The sequence below is a fragment of the Apis florea genome, unplaced genomic scaffold (assembly GCF_048593485.1).
Source record: "Apis florea isolate Af1SG1 unplaced genomic scaffold, ASM4859348v1 contig_3391_pilon, whole genome shotgun sequence".
NCBI lineage: Eukaryota > Metazoa > Arthropoda > Insecta > Hymenoptera > Apidae > Apis > Apis florea.
In genome coordinates, this window is record NW_028256754.1 from 2,071,528 (window position 1) to 2,089,609 (window position 18,082).

General features: G+C 18.8%; 2 protein-coding genes across 4 annotated transcripts; one reads left to right on the forward strand and one right to left on the reverse strand.

Annotated features, from left to right (window-relative positions):
• Positions 1 to 387: 387 nt before the first annotated feature.
• Positions 388 to 16,224, forward strand: LOC105736747 (chitobiosyldiphosphodolichol beta-mannosyltransferase). Of its 3 annotated transcripts, none has more exons than XM_031919623.2 (14): positions 388 to 960; positions 1,176 to 1,518; positions 1,582 to 1,829; positions 1,928 to 2,101; positions 2,177 to 2,291; positions 2,632 to 2,804; positions 8,052 to 8,093; positions 12,495 to 12,618; positions 13,288 to 13,338; positions 14,764 to 14,838; positions 15,004 to 15,158; positions 15,235 to 15,341; positions 15,395 to 15,623; positions 15,706 to 16,224. In XM_031919623.2, exons 1-14 carry the CDS (start codon positions 684 to 686, stop codon positions 15,843 to 15,845), a joined length of 2,253 nt encoding a protein of 750 aa, XP_031775483.1. In that variant the 5' UTR covers positions 388 to 683; the 3' UTR covers positions 15,846 to 16,224. The 3 variants fall into 3 exon arrangements, with proteins under 3 accessions (XP_031775483.1, XP_086768517.1, XP_086768516.1); XM_086912391.1 differs by having other exon boundaries at positions 2,057 to 2,101; XM_086912390.1 differs by lacking the exon at positions 8,052 to 8,093.
• hoip (NHP2-like protein 1 hoip) lies at positions 3,570 to 4,945 on the reverse strand. Its single transcript, XM_012492899.3, has 2 exons — positions 4,340 to 4,945; positions 3,570 to 4,112 (listed from the first exon to the last, which is right to left on the reverse strand). Exons 1-2 carry the CDS (start codon positions 4,340 to 4,342, stop codon positions 3,732 to 3,734), a joined length of 384 nt encoding a protein of 127 aa, XP_012348353.1. The 5' UTR covers positions 4,343 to 4,945; the 3' UTR covers positions 3,570 to 3,731.
• Positions 16,225 to 18,082: the final 1,858 nt, after the last annotated feature.

The following is an 18,082-nucleotide window of genomic DNA, read 5'->3' on the forward strand; positions in this document are numbered from 1 at the left end:
TTTAATATTATTCTATGTTTGTTCTTAAAGAAATTATTGATTTTTTATCCTCATCAAATATTGAAATAGTCTATTCGTTTCTAATAAAGTTAAATTGATTTTTGTATTTTAAAAAAAAAATCTTATAATTTAATTGAAATTGTACTGAACTTTAATAATATTTATATTTTTATTAATATTTATATATTATATACAATATAATATTTATATAATAATATTTTTTTGAAAAGATATATAGAAATTAAAATTTTTTTTAGGACTGAATTTTTATATATGATGTTTTCTTGTTTTGTTATAATAAATTTTAATAAATCAATTTTTTAAATAATATTTTGATTGGTAATTCATATTACTTTTATATAATATACACTTTTATAATAAACATTACAATTTGATACTCAATCAATGATTAGCGTGTAATGTTTTATCATGAATAATGTCTTAATAATTAAAAATATATTTGTTAATAACATTATAATTTGATATTTAATCAATTAGTTTATGCTTTGTATAAAGATTTTTATAATAGATAGCCGTTTAAGTTGAACCAAATATAGGCGAATACACAAAAATATCGATATTTTATCAGCCAATAATTAATGGCATTTGTCATTTTAATTTGATTTTTGTATTTTCACTTCTAACTTCTATTAATAACTCATTGAATAAAATATCACTTCAAAATGTGGAATGTTTATTTGTTTTGTGCTATTTTTTTAATTTTGTTTATAACTAGAAAATTATATTTAAATGTATATAGGATACATAAAAATGTTTGTATTATTGTTCTTGGAGATTTGGGCAGAAGTCCTAGAATGCAATATCACGCATTATCATTTGCAAAAGAAGGTTTTACAGTAGATATTATAGGTTATCCTGGTTCCCTACCTTTAAGAGAAATAAGAGAAAATCCTTGTATACATATTTATTATCTTTATCCTTTTCCAAAAATAGAAAATAGTACGTATTTAATATTACTAATATTAATTGAGGATTTCATAATTTATTTAAAGCATAATATAAATATTTATATATTTCATATATGAATTGAAAATTGTAAACTACAAATTATTTAAAATAATAATAACTCTTAAAAATTCATATTTGAAAAAAGATTATGTTATATAATATAAATTTGAATATTTTTGAAAAAAATAATTTTTTTTTTATTTCAGAATTATCTCCTTTACTTTATTATATGATAAAAACAATATGGCAAACATTTAATCTTTTATGGTTTTTATTTACTAAAAAATTATCAAATTATATATTGGTACAAAATCCACCTTCAATACCAACAATTCCCATTTGTTGGTTTTATTCTATTATTGTTGGTTCACAATTTATTATTGATTGGCATAATTATGCATATACTCTCATGGCATTAAATTTAAAAGATGACCATTTACTTGTAAGATTTGCAAAAGCAATTGAAATATATTTTGGTTCTAAAGCAAATTATAATTTCTGTGTATCTCAAACAATGAAGGAAGATTTACAATTAAAGTGGAAAATTATGTGAGTATATATCTATAATTATATTTTTTTGAATTTATAATTCATTATTTTTTTTTTATTTAGTGCAAAGGTATTATATGATCGTCCAAGTAATGAATTTCAACCTATATCATTAAAAGAAAAACATGAATTTTTATTAAAATTAAGTTATAAATATGATATATTCAAGGGACCAAAAGAAAACTCAACTATATTTACAGAATGTATTAAAAACGAAATAAAATTATCTTGTAAAAGACCTGGTTTCATAGTATCAAGTACAAGTTGGACAGAAGATGAAGATTTTTCAATATTATTAAATGCATTACAAGGTATTATTTATTATTTATTATATAATTTATTTTCTAATATAGATATATGTTATTTATTTTTAAATTATTTGTTATATTTTAAATCTTTTATATTATAGAATATGAAAATTCAATTGTACAAGATTTATATAATTTGCCTGATTTAATTTGTATAATAACTGGTAAAGGTCCTTTAAAAAATTTTTATACAGCTATTATAAAATTAAAGAATTGGAAACATGTTACAGTAATAACACCTTGGCTTGAAAATGAAGATTATCCAAAAATGCTAGGTATTAAAATATAATTAAATTTTGTATTTATTTTCATATATATTTATATATAAAAAATATAATTCATGTTTATAGCTAGTGCAGATTTAGGTATTTGTCTTCATATATCATCTAGTGGATTAGACTTACCAATGAAAGTTATTGATATGTTTGGTTGTGAATTACCAGTTTGTGCATATAATTTTAAATGGTAAGTAGATATATTTCATAAATAATTTAGTATGGCATATATATATATAAATATATAAATTTTAATTTATATGCAAATAATAATATATATATATTTAGTATAATTTAAAATATATCAAATTTGATTATTTAATATCTATTTATATTTGCTTTTATCTTGTCTCTTAATAATATTGTAATCTTTATTAATATTAATATTATTTTCAATATTTTCTTAATAAAAATAAATTTATTATTTTTATATTATTTTTGTTAAAGTTTAATATAATATATTCAAAAAGAAATATATAAATATTTATATTTTATTATCAAATTTTTCATATAGTATTTTTATTTTTCAGTTTATCAGAACTTGTTAGACATAATGAAAATGGTATGATCTTTTTAAATGACAAACAATTAGCAATACAATTAATATCATGGTTTGAAAATTTTCCTAATAATAATGCTCAATGCGAATTAGATAAAAAATTTCGAAAAGAATTGCATAAATTTCAAAAAAACCGATGGCATGGTAATTGGATTTCTATTGTTTTACCTTATTTTAATCAACAATTTATGGCTTGTTAATTTTGTTGTTTCATATATTTTCTAACTGTTGTAATATATTTTTATTTATATAGTTTTTTAATTTTTCTATATTTTTAAAAGCTTAACCTAACCTTATATCCTTCACCTTATTTTTATAGAAATTTTTTATATATAATAAATCGTTTTATTAATTTAAAAAATAATTCTATTATTCCAACTATTTTAAGAATGAAATATTATTTAAACAATTTGAATTAAATATTGTAGAAATCAATGTAAATTATAATACTAATTATTAGTTATATATAACCAAATATTAAAAATTTATTTTCCAATAAATTTTAAATATATATATATATATTTAAAAATTTGGATAATCTATGTATTTAATATATATTAATTCTATTAATTCTATATATTAAATATTTTAATTAAGTTAATTTGAATGATTTTAAATGAATAAGCAAGTTATCATTAATATTATTATATAATTATATAATATAATTAATATTATAATTTATCAAAAACAATTTATCAAAATATTCTTTAATATTCTTTAATGCTATAAATCTAAATCATTCTTTTGCATTACATGTAAAAATAAAATCAAAAGATATAAAATAAAAAAATTATAAAAATTATAATATATATGAAATGTATATTATTATATATTTGTATCTTTTTTTATTCTATTTATTAATATGTCAAATAAATTATATAATGAATATATATATCAGACAAATTAATATATATTTAGTTAAATTTTTTATTCATAAAGATAACTTATACATTTCATTGTGAAAAGTATATGAAATTTAATTATTTGTAATTATTCACAAATTTATGTAAAAAATAAAAATAATTGGTTATTATATTTAAAAAGAATGATTTTGAATCAGGTACAAAATATTTAAACTAAAAGACGTTCAATTTCTTGTTGTATGGCTTGAATTTGTGGTTTTAATTGAGAGCCTTCATTAACTGTCACAGAACAAGCAACAACAGGTCTAGATACACCACAAGCACGACCTAAAGCTTGTTTGCTTCTAACAAATACATATGGAACATTTTTATCTTCACACAATAATGGCAAATGTAATAAAATTTCTAAAGGTTCTGCATCTGCAGCCATTACAATAAATTCTGATAGACCACGATTTAATGTTTTTGTTGCTTCATTAGCTCCTTTTCTTAATTGTTTATAATTCATTGCTTGTTGTACTAAATTTAAAATCTTAGCAGTTAATGTAGCATCTGCTAAAGGATATGCTTTAGGATTAACTTCATCTCCCTAAAAAAAAAAAAAATGTATAAAAAAATAAATAATAATATCATTATAAATATTTTAATATAATATTATAATTTATAAATAAATATAAAAAAATATAAATAATATAAAATTATTATTATTTATAATTATATTTCATATTAATTAAAATGGTCAAGTAACCACGTGTGTGAAACTTAACCTATAAAATTATACTATATAAAAAAATAAATAATTATAAGAAAATTTACCATTTTTGTTAATGAAATTGTATCTTTAAGTATTTTTTTGATAAAAGTAATAATTTTTAAAAATTAGATACTCCTCTCTGCGTTTTTATATAAAAACCGCTTCACTGAGGACAAAACGTTCAAAATCACTTCACTAATAAAACACAATACTATTATTTTCATTCTCCAAGACGCAAGACGAAATTTCAAATATACAGGGTGTCTTATTTATATCGATTTCTTTAAATATCTTGGAATTTATTGATGATATTGATTTTAAAATATTTCATATTAAATAGACATTTTAAACATGTTAAACATTTTCATAGATCACATATATTTATCATATATATGTATATATTTATGTAAATATGTATATATTCATATTTAAAGATTAACTTTTTATTTTACTAAATTAATATGAATAATATAGTTCATCATTTTTCATAAAAAAGAATATTGTTTAGTATTCATTATCAAAAATTATTATAAAATTTATTGTAAAGTTTATATTTATTATATTTATATTTATAATATATTTATATATTTTTTTAAAGTTCAACACATCTTTTATATATAAATATATTAAATATTTATTCAATTTCTTTGGTTGATTTCGATCTAACTAAATTTTCTAGTATTTTTTTTAAATAAACTTAGATATTATTCTAAATTTCATATTTTATATCATTTTGAGTAAACAATAAATAAGTATATATATATATTATTTTTTTTTTAATAAATGAATATTTTTTATTTTTAAATGTTTTGATAAAAATAAAATAATATCAAATTTTTATTTTTAGTGGAAATTCAAAATGCTCATCTTTATTTATAATATCAATCTAATAATTGGAAAATTTATTTATATACGATACAATAATAATGATCATAATAATTTTTGAGTTTGAATGTCTTATTTTTAAATGAAATTAAAATATCTTTTACATTAATAGCTTTTTATATAAATAAATTGTATTAAATAATTTTAAAAGTTATTATTAAAAAGTTAATATATTAAAATATTTAAAATTATGATTCTATTGAGAAATAAAAATATATTTACAAAATGATATATTGTTATTATATACAATTTATATATTGTTTAAAATTATTCAAATTCTATCTAAAATATTTCCAATTTTATAAAGAGTTAAAAAGATTAGTTATAAAAAATAGTTTTAAAGATACTTGAGATTGATATATAAAGCATCATGTATATGTCTTTTTTAATGAGTTGAATAAAAAGAAAAGTAAACAAATCACGTTTTATGATAAATATTACATCAATTATAAATATCAATAAATAATATTTGATTTAATATATTTGACTTTAACAGATATATTTGGCTATTTTATATAATATGAATTTTAAACATTAACATTTAGAAAAATAGTTTTTTATTTTCCCTAAAATTATTTTATTTTCCCTAGATTTTGATCACGTGATTTTATCTTTCTTTATTCATTGGACAAAATATGGAAAAAAATGACATTAGTTTTTAATGACTATATATATTTCATTTTTATTCATTTGTTTAAAATGAATTATTATGCATAAATTATGAATTTTAAAATGTGTCAATTTTAAATATGTCAAAGTATGCAAATAAAATACATATATGATAAATGATTTAATTTAAAATAGTAGTTATGAAAAATCGGTCAATTTTCTTCAGTCAATACTTACAAATTTCAAAAAAGTAACATTTATAATAAATAATAATACTTTAAAATTATATCGAAAAATCTTAATTATATATTATTTATTATTATTTATTATTAATTAATTATTTTAATTAAATCTAAATTATGTAAAAATATAAAAAATTATATATATATATATATAGCACATATTTAATGTGTATATATATATACATAAAAAGAAATCTCGCGGAAAGAATGATTGGTAAAAGAGTGAGGAAAGTGACAATTTTTAAATACATTTTTGATTTTAGCATACTATTTGTCTATATGGATATGCATATTAATATAATAATCCAATTGTCAAAAAGAAACAATAAAATCTATTGAAAGATGACATGCATCTCAATCTCATATAATTTAATAAATGAAAATTATTATCTTATTTATACAATAGAGTATCTCAATTCATTATTTTGTATTATTCAAAGAAAATTTCCTATTATATAGCATGTGATGTCAGGGAGAAAAAATGCGGGTTCTTTAAAAGCATCAAGGAGATAGATTAACAAAAAACTCCTTTGTCCCTTTGTCATTTCTTTCGAAATTTTTTTTGAATAATGAACTATATATATATATATATATATATATATATATATATATATATATATATATATATTCATTATTATATATATATATATATATATATACAAGGTATTTCAAAAATGTTGGAACATACATAAATTGGAGATCCCCGAGGTAAATTTTCAAGGAATATTTTCTTTTGCAAAAACTTTGTTAACAAATTATTAACAAAAAATATTGGCCAATCATGGAGCGTGTAGCTAGTTCAACCGCAATAGTAGCGTTAGCTATGTATTGTCGATTGAGCATGAACAAATACAGATAATATATCTCGCAGAAAATGTGTTGAATTTGTATTTATTTATTTATTTATGTATTTATTTATTTATTGTTTGTGCAAAATATATATATTAATATATTGCACATTAAATATGTGCAATATATATATATATATATATATATATATATATATATATATATATAATTTTTTATATTTTTACATAATATAATTCAATATAATTTTTTATCAATAACAGAATATTTATTATATTTAATTCAATACATTTTCTTCAAAACATGCTTGCCCGATCAGCAGCACATAACCATACTAAAAATAAAATATATACATAACATAACAATACTATAATAATATTATCGGTTTGTCTAAACTACACGCTCCGTGATTTGCCTCCATTGGATCTCCAATATTTTTTGTTAATAATTCGTTAATAAAGTCGTTATAAAAGTTTTTAAAAAAGAAAACGTTATTTGAAATTCAAGAATTTTCAGTTTACGGATATTCCAATATTTTTGGAACACCATGTATATATATATATATATATATATATATATATATATATATATTTACGGATATTCCAATATTTTTGAAACACCCTAATATATATATATATTAACTGAAAATTCCTGAATTAAATATATATATATATATATTTCATACATTGATAATTTATATATTATATATTGCATAAATTTTTACATTATAATAATAATTCATTTTTACGATATTTATTGTGTACAGATGATCTAATTTTTCATTTTAATAGAAATGAAAAATTTTTATAGAATAAATAAAATTCTATAGAGAATTAATTTGAATTAATAATACAGAAATAGAATGACGACATAGTGATAAGACATATTTTGTTTTTTTGCTTCCGTCATGATTTTATTAATAGATGTGAGACTTTCAATGAATACGTGTATCTTTTTTTTTATATTAGATTAATTAGATCGTATTTTTTCCGAGTGTTTTTTTTTCTGCTGCACTTGAATCTAGTATATCTGAAGTGTATCGATGATAACGAAAATAATAAAATAATTTCAATTTAATCTAATAGAAATCTAATAGAAAATCTCACTTTAATATCGTTTATAGTGCATGTTGGTGTTGTTTATTTTCAGAAGCATCCATCATCTATAATGTTAATACTATTGGTATTAGAATTTATTACTTCAATATATATCGCAATGCGATCTGTTTCAGGAATTTCTATTCTTTCAATTGAAGATAACCGACCAATAATTGGCAAGTATTTATTTATGTATTTCAATTTAAATAATTTAAATATTTTAACTTTATATGTAAAAAAAATGATAATAATGGACGATTTCCGCAATTTTATAAAATATTTATTTGTTATATGAAATATGTAATAGTTTACGTCAGTGATTCTTAATTTGTGATTTGTGAATCTTTAAATGGTTATAAAGTCTTGAGTTATAAAAGCGAAAAACTACGAGGAAATATACGATATATATTGTTTTATTTATTTAAAATAAATTTTTTCTTTCCAAATTTGAATTGTGAATATTCTAGAAGTTAATTGACAAGATTTAACCAATAATTCTTGATATGATTTTAAGCAATTTTTTCCTGCGAAAATTTTCATTTCACTTAATTAACTATTATTAATAAAATATATTGTATATTTATAAAATGCATAGACTTATGTTGTGACACTACTTAATATGTACGCCACCATGATGATTGATGAAAATCATCAATCTTGAACTAAGTCAAAAAGTTGAGTCTGGCGCGACACAATAATATGCTCTATAAATGGCCAATTTTTATTATTAATAAAAACTTTATCTTTAATAAAAACTTTTCTATTTTAATTAACTTTTGAGATTAACTCTCTATATTTAATGAATATTAAGTTTTAAGTTTTGATAATTCACAGCAACAAAACATAAAAAATGTCCATGATAAAGAAAAGTTTAAGAACCACCGATCTATCTAATATGAATTTTATTTTATGTTTGTAAAATAATTGTTTTCAATTTTTAATTAGCTTTTTTTTATTTTTAAGTTGTATATATTTGGTAGAATTTTAAATTAAAATTTTCAAACGATAAACTCCAAATATTCTGTAGTTATAATAGAATTTAGTTTTAATAGTTATATGAAAACAATAGTATTATATGATTTTTTTGTATAAAAATTTTATGAATTAACATTTAAATATTACAGTTGCATTGTTTGCGTTTTATATTAGAAAAATTAGAGTATGCAATTGAATAAAAAATAAGTTTAGATGTGTTTTATTTTTAATATATTATTTATATATCTGTTCTAAAAAATTTCATTTTTATCATTAATGTATAGATATCAAATATTTCTAAAATTTTTTTATTATTGATTCTATAAAAGGTTTTATATAATCTATTTTTTTCATAATCAGTTATATTATAAGCAAAATACAAAACTTTAATAACAAATAAAAATAAAAATTTATCTCTACAGCATAACTTTTGAAACAAATTCATAACAAATATTTTTTAAATTAATAGAAAATTAATAGGAATAAATTAATAAAAAATAATTAATAATAATTTATTATTAAAATATTTAATAATTTAATAATACGATAATAGAAAAAAATAAAAATATTTTTTTTTGTTATTGTAAATGTCCAATTTTTCAATCTTGCTGGTTTTTTCTATTTATATGTTTCAATTATTTAAAAAGCATATTTATTGATATAGAATAGATTTTATCATGAATGATAAAAAACTATCAAATTTATCAGAGAAAAATAATTTAAAAATAATATCTACTATATTATAGAGATAAATAATTTTAAAAATCTAATTTTTACTAATTCTAGAATAATGTATTTTTCTTTTGGATTATAAATTAAAAAAGTAATTAATTTGTCACACTAATATTTTTCCATTTATAAGATAAATTTCTGCTGTTATTTATATCAAATTAACATTATTAAATAATATATTTTTTCTATTTGATCATTTTTTATCTCTACAGAGAATCATACATGAAATGCGAACATGAAATAAAATTCTTTATTACATACAATTTTCCGAGTTGTTAACCATATCGTAAGATTTAAATCAAGAAAAAAGAAAATTATTAGCGAAGTATGATAAAAATTGTTAGATGTCACTCGAATTAATTATGAGATTTGCATTTTATATCATTTTATATTTTATAAAAATGCCACCAAAAATTTTCTTGTTAGTGATATGAAGATGCCTTTACAATTCGATATTGTACAGCCATAAAATTCTCTTTTAACATGTCGATATGTTATACGTTGAAAAAATATATCATTTATAGAAATCCCACATTTCTAAAATTATTGAAACAGCTTCTGCTACAGTGATTTAATAATAAGTGGTTTCTCATTATATTATGTTGTATTATTTTGTAAAAATTTAATTAATATTTATTTGGTTTAAAATTACGGAAATATGATGGAAGTATTAACATATAGAGAAAGTTGAATAAAAAAAGTAATCCAAGGGAAAGATTCATTATGAGATATATGTTCCATAACCGCAATATAGTGCTATTAACGATAGTTATTTGAAATTGTGAAATAAAATAATTCTAAATAATTCTAAATAATTATTAAGATAATTTTATTCGAAATTTTATTTAGTTAATTTTTTTAAAATATGTCTAGCTTTGATAGGTAGTATATATATATACATACACAATTCGTACACGTGAACTAATACTGATAAGAAGTTTCTCGAAATGGGATATTTTCCTTTTTACTGATACGCGATGATTTTTTTATCTATAGATGTTTGGTCAATACAAAATATCTATTTTTATAAATATATTAGAATCATCGAAATTAATCAGATCGTATTTCTTTTAGAAAATTTCTTGTAAACCATAGACTTATCATTAATTCTTATACGACATAAAATGATAAAATGATATAGCACATTTTATAGTTTTTAATATTTTTCGAAACTAATGCAATGTTTATGCTTATTTATTTTTTTCTTAATAATATAGAAAAAGATCAATTAAAATTAATATTTTTATTTATAAATTTAATTTATATGAAAAATAATTAGATAGAACGATAATGTAAGAAAAAATAAAGATTTTATTATGTGAAAATAAAAAAATTTTTTACGTATATTATTAATTTGTTCGTGTGCTAAACTTGAATTTAGTCATAAAAATTGCTTATCTTTCGAAAATAAATAAATAACAAATATCGATTTTTGTTATATTTCCGAAAGTATTCGAAAATGGTAATTTTTTTCAATATTTTTATCAACTGCATCAGATATTATTATTCGTTCCTTAATTTTTTACTAAATTTGATTTATCATTATAAGATTTTTTTTAACATAGATCACTTTAAAATTATTTCATTTTTTTTCATTAAAGTTTCTGCTTGCATTTGTATATATAAACACGAACAATGTTATTATATATTTCTTATTATTGCTATTATTACTTTATATTGAAAAAACAGTGTTTCTATTTGAAGTATTTATCTTATTTATTGTATAATTTCAAATATAATTTTCTATGGATAAATATTCAGGAATTATCATTAACATTAAAGTAGAAAGATATTCAATTTGATTTACAATTAAACTCAATAAACAATTAAATAAATAAAATAAACGAAAAGTAAAATAATAGTTACGAAAGAAAATTATTGAAAAAATATATTGTAAATTTCTATAAATATTTAGATTTTTCTTTCAAAAGAATTTTTCGTTTTTCAGTTTTTGATTAAATTTTATTTTTTACTATCAATTAAATAAATAAGAATTTGAAACAATTTAAAATATTATTTACACATATAGATGTTTTATTTGAGTTTTATGAAATATTATTTATATATATAAATAGTATTTTTCCAATTAAAATGGAACAACAAAATATAATTTGAATCATATTTCATAAATCTGTCATTGTATTGTCTCTTCATTAATATTTTTTGAATTTGAAACATTTATTAAGAAATTCTAATTATTTTGAATAATTTTTTTCATAATATACAGTAATTAGTTTTAATCTTCAAACTATATGCAAAAATGTTTTTTACATGTTTAATTTATGATATATGAAACATATGAAAAATGCATGGCTAAAGTTATATTACTATTTAATATCATATTTTTTTTTATAATTTTGTATAAGACAAACTGATCTTCTTGTATCGGTTTTAAGGATTGTTATGCTTTTTGTTGCTTGAGCTATCTTCTATTAGTTCATTTAGAAAGATAGATTTGCTTGCATTTACGAATATTTCCGTCATTTTTTCATTATCAAACAAAATTATAAAACTGATAATACAATTTTTTTATTCTTGGTTTTCATTTAATGGTTCGAAAAGTTATTTTTTAAGTTTTCAAATAGCTCTAAACAAACATTATGTATATAGTTATCTATTTCCATATGGAATTAGTAAGATTGATTTTACATTAACGTATAACAATTTTTAAATGTATGTTAATGATATTATTTTAATTATATCACTCTTTTTTTTTTATTGCGGATAGTTCTTTTATATTATCATGTTGTATTTTAAGAATACATAAAGATAAAATTATATCATATGTTATTTAAATATAAAATAAATTTAAAAATTTATATAAATTTATTTAAAAATATTTATGTTAATTTTTTTCTGTTTTCAAAAAGGTATTTTATCGCAAGAAATAAGCTACAAATTGAATGAAAAATATCCAGGAAAATATGATAGTTATATTGCTGCATCATATGTAAAATTTATTGAAGGAGCTGGTGCTAGAGTTGTTCCAATTTGGTAAGTATATATTTAAGTGTAACATTTTATATTCTATTTATTTTAATATTTAAATGTTTATTATTTTTAATTTCCTAATTTTATTATTTATTTTCACAATAATAAGATTTAATAACTAAGATTTATTAATAAAATTAATAAGTAAAACTAAACATAATATTATTGTCTAAACTAAACATTATATTATGATAATATTATTATCATAATATAATTATATAATAATGAATAATAAACTATTGTTAATATATAGAATAATATATAGAATTATAAGATAAATAATTTATAAGATAAATAAATATCGAAGTGAATAGTTAATTAACTTAATTATTTCCATATAAAAAATAATTGATTAATAATAATTTAAATAATTTCTGGTCATAAATCTGATATCAAATTTTTAATATTAATGATATTAATAACTAATGATGATGATAAATTAAATAACTAATGATTACATGATATAAAAGTTATATTATTTTATCTATTAATTTATACGAATTAAAAATAAATATTTATTGGAATTTATTTAGGATTTTTCTATTAACTTTTTTTTCACCAAATATTTCATACATGAATGAACATTAATAAATATATATAAATGTATTTACACTGATATAAAATTGTTACAAAATTTATTTAAAATTAATATCTCTTATTGTTTTTTTTTAGGATCGGAAAGAACAAGTCATACTACAAAAAACTTTTAAGTAAAATAAATGGGTGAGGAAAAAAATAAATTTTTTGTTAAATATATAGAAAGATAAATATAAATATAAATATAAATATAAATATAAATATAAATATAAATATAAATATAAATATAAATATAAATATAAATATAATATAAATAAATATAAATATATATAGAGTATTTCGCATATAATCGAATCATTCAAATATCTTCCATACTATTGATAATACAAAAAAATATCTGAAATAAAAATTTAATTTTTTCAGAGGCTACATAATTTGACATAATTAATTTTCTGTAGATAGATGTATAAAAGAAACACGTAAAGGACAATTTTGTTTTTTCAAATTGAATTATATATTTTTTATTATATTTTTTATAAAAGAGTCTTTATAGAATAAAATTATTAGTTTAGAAGATATTTTGATTTGAATGTTACATATTTCTTTAAAATCTAATGTTTAAATATATATTTTTCAGAATATAGAAATATATATTATTTCTAAATGAAAATCTATCAATTATTTTTAGCATTTCTGTAGAAATTTTTTAATATTTCTCAATAATTTGTTTCAAATTAGAAATTTACATTTTTTTATATATATTTTTCATTTTTTAAATATTTCTATAAAAAGAAATCTAAACATATCAAATCAGACGATCTTAGTGGAAATTCAATAAAACCATCTAATCATGTATCCAATTATTGAAATACAAATAATACGACATTTAATAATTTAAAATCAGAAGATCATTATTAATAATATATTATTAAAGCATTCCTGTCAAAAAATGTGAAATAATTTTTACAGAAAGAATTAATAGATCATTGAAGAATAAGTTAAATCCAAATTAAAGGGCGAAATTATATATATTATATTTGAACTTTAAGAAAGTATATGATGTTCGAAAAATAAAAATATCTTTAGAATTAACAATTTTATGTCAATAAAAACCTTAAAATATTTTTTTATAGAAAATGTAAATGTTTCTAACGAATAATATAATTCAATTATAAAACATGTAATTCAATTTAAAAAAACAAAATTGTTCTCTATATTAATTGTTTTCTATAACTAATTGTTCACAAGAAAAATTAATTATTTATATTAAATTGTTCGATGAAACTATTAAACTTTTATTTGAAACATTTTTTTGTATCAATAATATAATCAGTGACGATTTACTTTAGTTTTCAAAATGCCTGTACATAGACAGCTATTTCATAATCGTATTTTTGTTCAGCTTAATTTGTATCAATTAAAAGAAAGTAATTTATTAAGTTGTAGATCACTATTCAATAAATCGTTATTGTTTAAATTTATTTTTATTTAATTAAAAACAAAATTATTTTAATTATTTATTAATTATTTTAATAATTTGATACAGTATGAAAATAGTTTTTTGACAAGTCAATTTTCTTGGAATTAATGTGATTATTTTCATTATTATAGAGTTCTATGGCCTGGTGGATCAACGTATTTTAACCAAAGTAATGGATACGCAGATGCAGCCTATATGATTTATAAGTAATAAAAATATGTAAAAATATTTGTTTTTTGATAAAACTGAAAATTTTTATTTACATATTTATAGAAAAAATTATATATATATATATTTACTTATTGATTTATAAATTATTTAATTTGCAATATTAAAAATTCTTTTAATATTTTTTACGATCATATTTTCAGCATTGCGGAAAAGATGAATAACAATGGTGATTATTTTCCACTTTTTGGAATATGTTTGGGATTTGAACTGTTAACATATGTTGCTGCTAATCGCATTGAACATAGAACTCACTGTAATAGTATAAATCAACCACTTCCGTTAGAATTCACAAAAGGTTTATTATCTTTATATATTTTTAATAATAATTTTTTTATTTTACGAAAAAAAACATATTTCTTTGTATATTTCAGATTTTCGGAATAGTAGAATGTTTGGCAATACTTCATCTGATGTTATAAATATATTAAAAACTAAAAACGTGACAGGAAATTATCATCAATATTGTGTTACGATAAATGTAAATTATATCAGATAATATTGTTTTGAAATCTATAACTTTGATTCTTTCAGAATTTGAAGAATGTTGGTATAAAAGACAAATTTCGGATATTATCTTTAAATAATGATTCAGCTAAAATTCGATTCATTTCTTCGTTAGAACACGTTACTTTACCTTTTTACGCTTTGCAATTTCATCCTGAGAAAAATTTATATGAATGGATTAGAAAAAAAAATATTCCGCACGGGAAAGATTCCACTATAATTGCACAATATTTTGCTAATTTCTTTGTTAATGAAGGTACCAATTTTTTAAATATTTTTATTTCTTATTTCTAAAATTAAGACAGAATTAATTTGAATTAAAATTGTTTTTTATACAGCACGTAAGAATACTCATAAATTTGATGATGAAGATGAAGAATCTCGGAGTTTAATTTATAATTATCCAATAACTTATACTGGATTGAAGAAGTCTGCATTTCTTCAATGTTATTTATTCAAGAAAACCGATACAATATAATTTATCAATATTTTGTTATTTAATTTTATCTAATTTAAATTTTATTTTATAATTGTAATTTAAAATTGAGATTTTCTTTCCGTTTTTTCTAAGTATATATAGTAGAAAAATAATTATGACATATTTTTTAAATAAAAATGGACTCAGTATAAGAAATATATTTCGGTTATTTTTATAAATAATATTCAATATATTTACATATTGTCTACAATGTTAATAATTATTTTATTTATTATTACGAATGCAGATTGTTATCAATATTTTATTTTTGTTTTCTTAATCTTTTTTATTTGGTTTAAACTGAGTCTATTGTATCTTTTTCTATAACTGAAATATATAATATAATGTATAATAAAATAAAATTTGTTTACATATTTTATTTAATTTAAATTCTTTACATATTTTAATTTGCTTTAAAAATTTTCAATCAAAACATTCATAAACTTTTGAAAGAAAATCAAAGAATAATCAGAATTAATTTTAAATAGTTTTTTTTCTTTCAAGTACTTTCATTACTTTATGTTGAGATAATTTTGACTGAAATGTTCATATTTTCTATTATTTAATGTGTGTGTTTTTTATCTATTTGACTGCAAAATGCGATATATCTTCCCAGTCTTTGAATTCTAATAAGCGAAATAGAAATATTTAAATTAAAATAGCTAAATCAATAATTTTTAAACATAAATAGATTTATATTAATTTATAAAGAATACCTGGAGAAATCAATTAATGCATTACAAATTATACGATTTTGTTTAAGAAAATGAAATTGATTTTAAAATCTTTTTGCAAGAAAGAGTTTACGATGTCTCTTTTTGAATTAAACAATTTCTAAAATTTTAAATTTTTCATTGAGAATTTCAACTTCTTACGAGATATTCTGCTGTTTCACTTAAGTGTAACATCTTGTATATAATATTATTATTTTATTGTATATATTTTATGTATATCGAAAGGAATATTACATCTTTTAGGATTATTATAAAATATCGATCGATCGAGTTTGAATTTATGAATCCTTGTTATCACGACATTATCGATTTATACTAAAAATTTTATTTAAAATAGAATTAAAGCATGGGAAATTATTACATATAAGACAGAACACGTAATATTCACATTTAACATAACACCAGTGTATATTGTGTCACAACTGGGATACATAATATTACAATGGTGCATAATAAAATTCTATACATATTTCATTCTATCTAAAGTAAATCATATTTTGAATTTTTTCCTTCACCATCATATTTCACTTTGAATCAAAGCGTTTCCATTCAAATGATTTTTATTTCTGTCAAGAAATATCATTTAGATAGAAGTTTTATTAAAAGTTATACACAAAAATAACAAATCGCGATTGTTAGTGAAAAAATAAAATAACATCTATTTTACTAATATATTTTATAAAGTCGCTTTGATTCAAAGGGAACGATTGGATCTGATACTTGCTTGCTATTTTTAGAACAAGCAAACTAAATCTCTTAAAAGCATGAACCAACTCTTAATTTTATTCTTGTAACGTATAATTTTATCAATAATATAATAATAATAATATTATCAATAATAATAAGATAATAATAATTATTCATATAAACATTATTTCTATTTATTCCTTGTTAGACTTTTTAGCAAATTACAAGGAGCGATGCCACGAATAAATTGCAGAGGAATTCTTTACATATATTGTTGGAAAAATTACTTGTATCAAGTGTTTTCGGTACGGCATCATAGTTTTTTTTATCTCTTTTTCATATTCATATCGTGTACAACATATATATACATAATGTATATACGCGTGAGCAATATATATTATACATATATATATTTGTTTCTTCTCTCTAGATGAATCTTCGCACAATGCATACTTTATACGTTTCCTTCCTATTACCATTTCTCATTTTCTCTATATATCTCTTTTTCTTTTTCTACGAATATAATATGAAAATTTTACGCTCCATATGTGACATATATTTTATGTGTCACTGGTAAAGTGACCCTGTAATATTTATTAATTTTTCCCTCATTATTTTTTCTTTCTTGTTTTTTTTTCTTTTTTTTTTTTAAATAGTACGTAATATCTAACTGTTTGGATATACTTAGATATATTTATCGTAATATATTAATCTAGATTTCTACGGAGTGATGAACGATATCGTACATTTAACTCCATGTGACGCATGCACGCGCGTTAATAAATTTATCATCTTTTCATGTCTATATTTCAATAG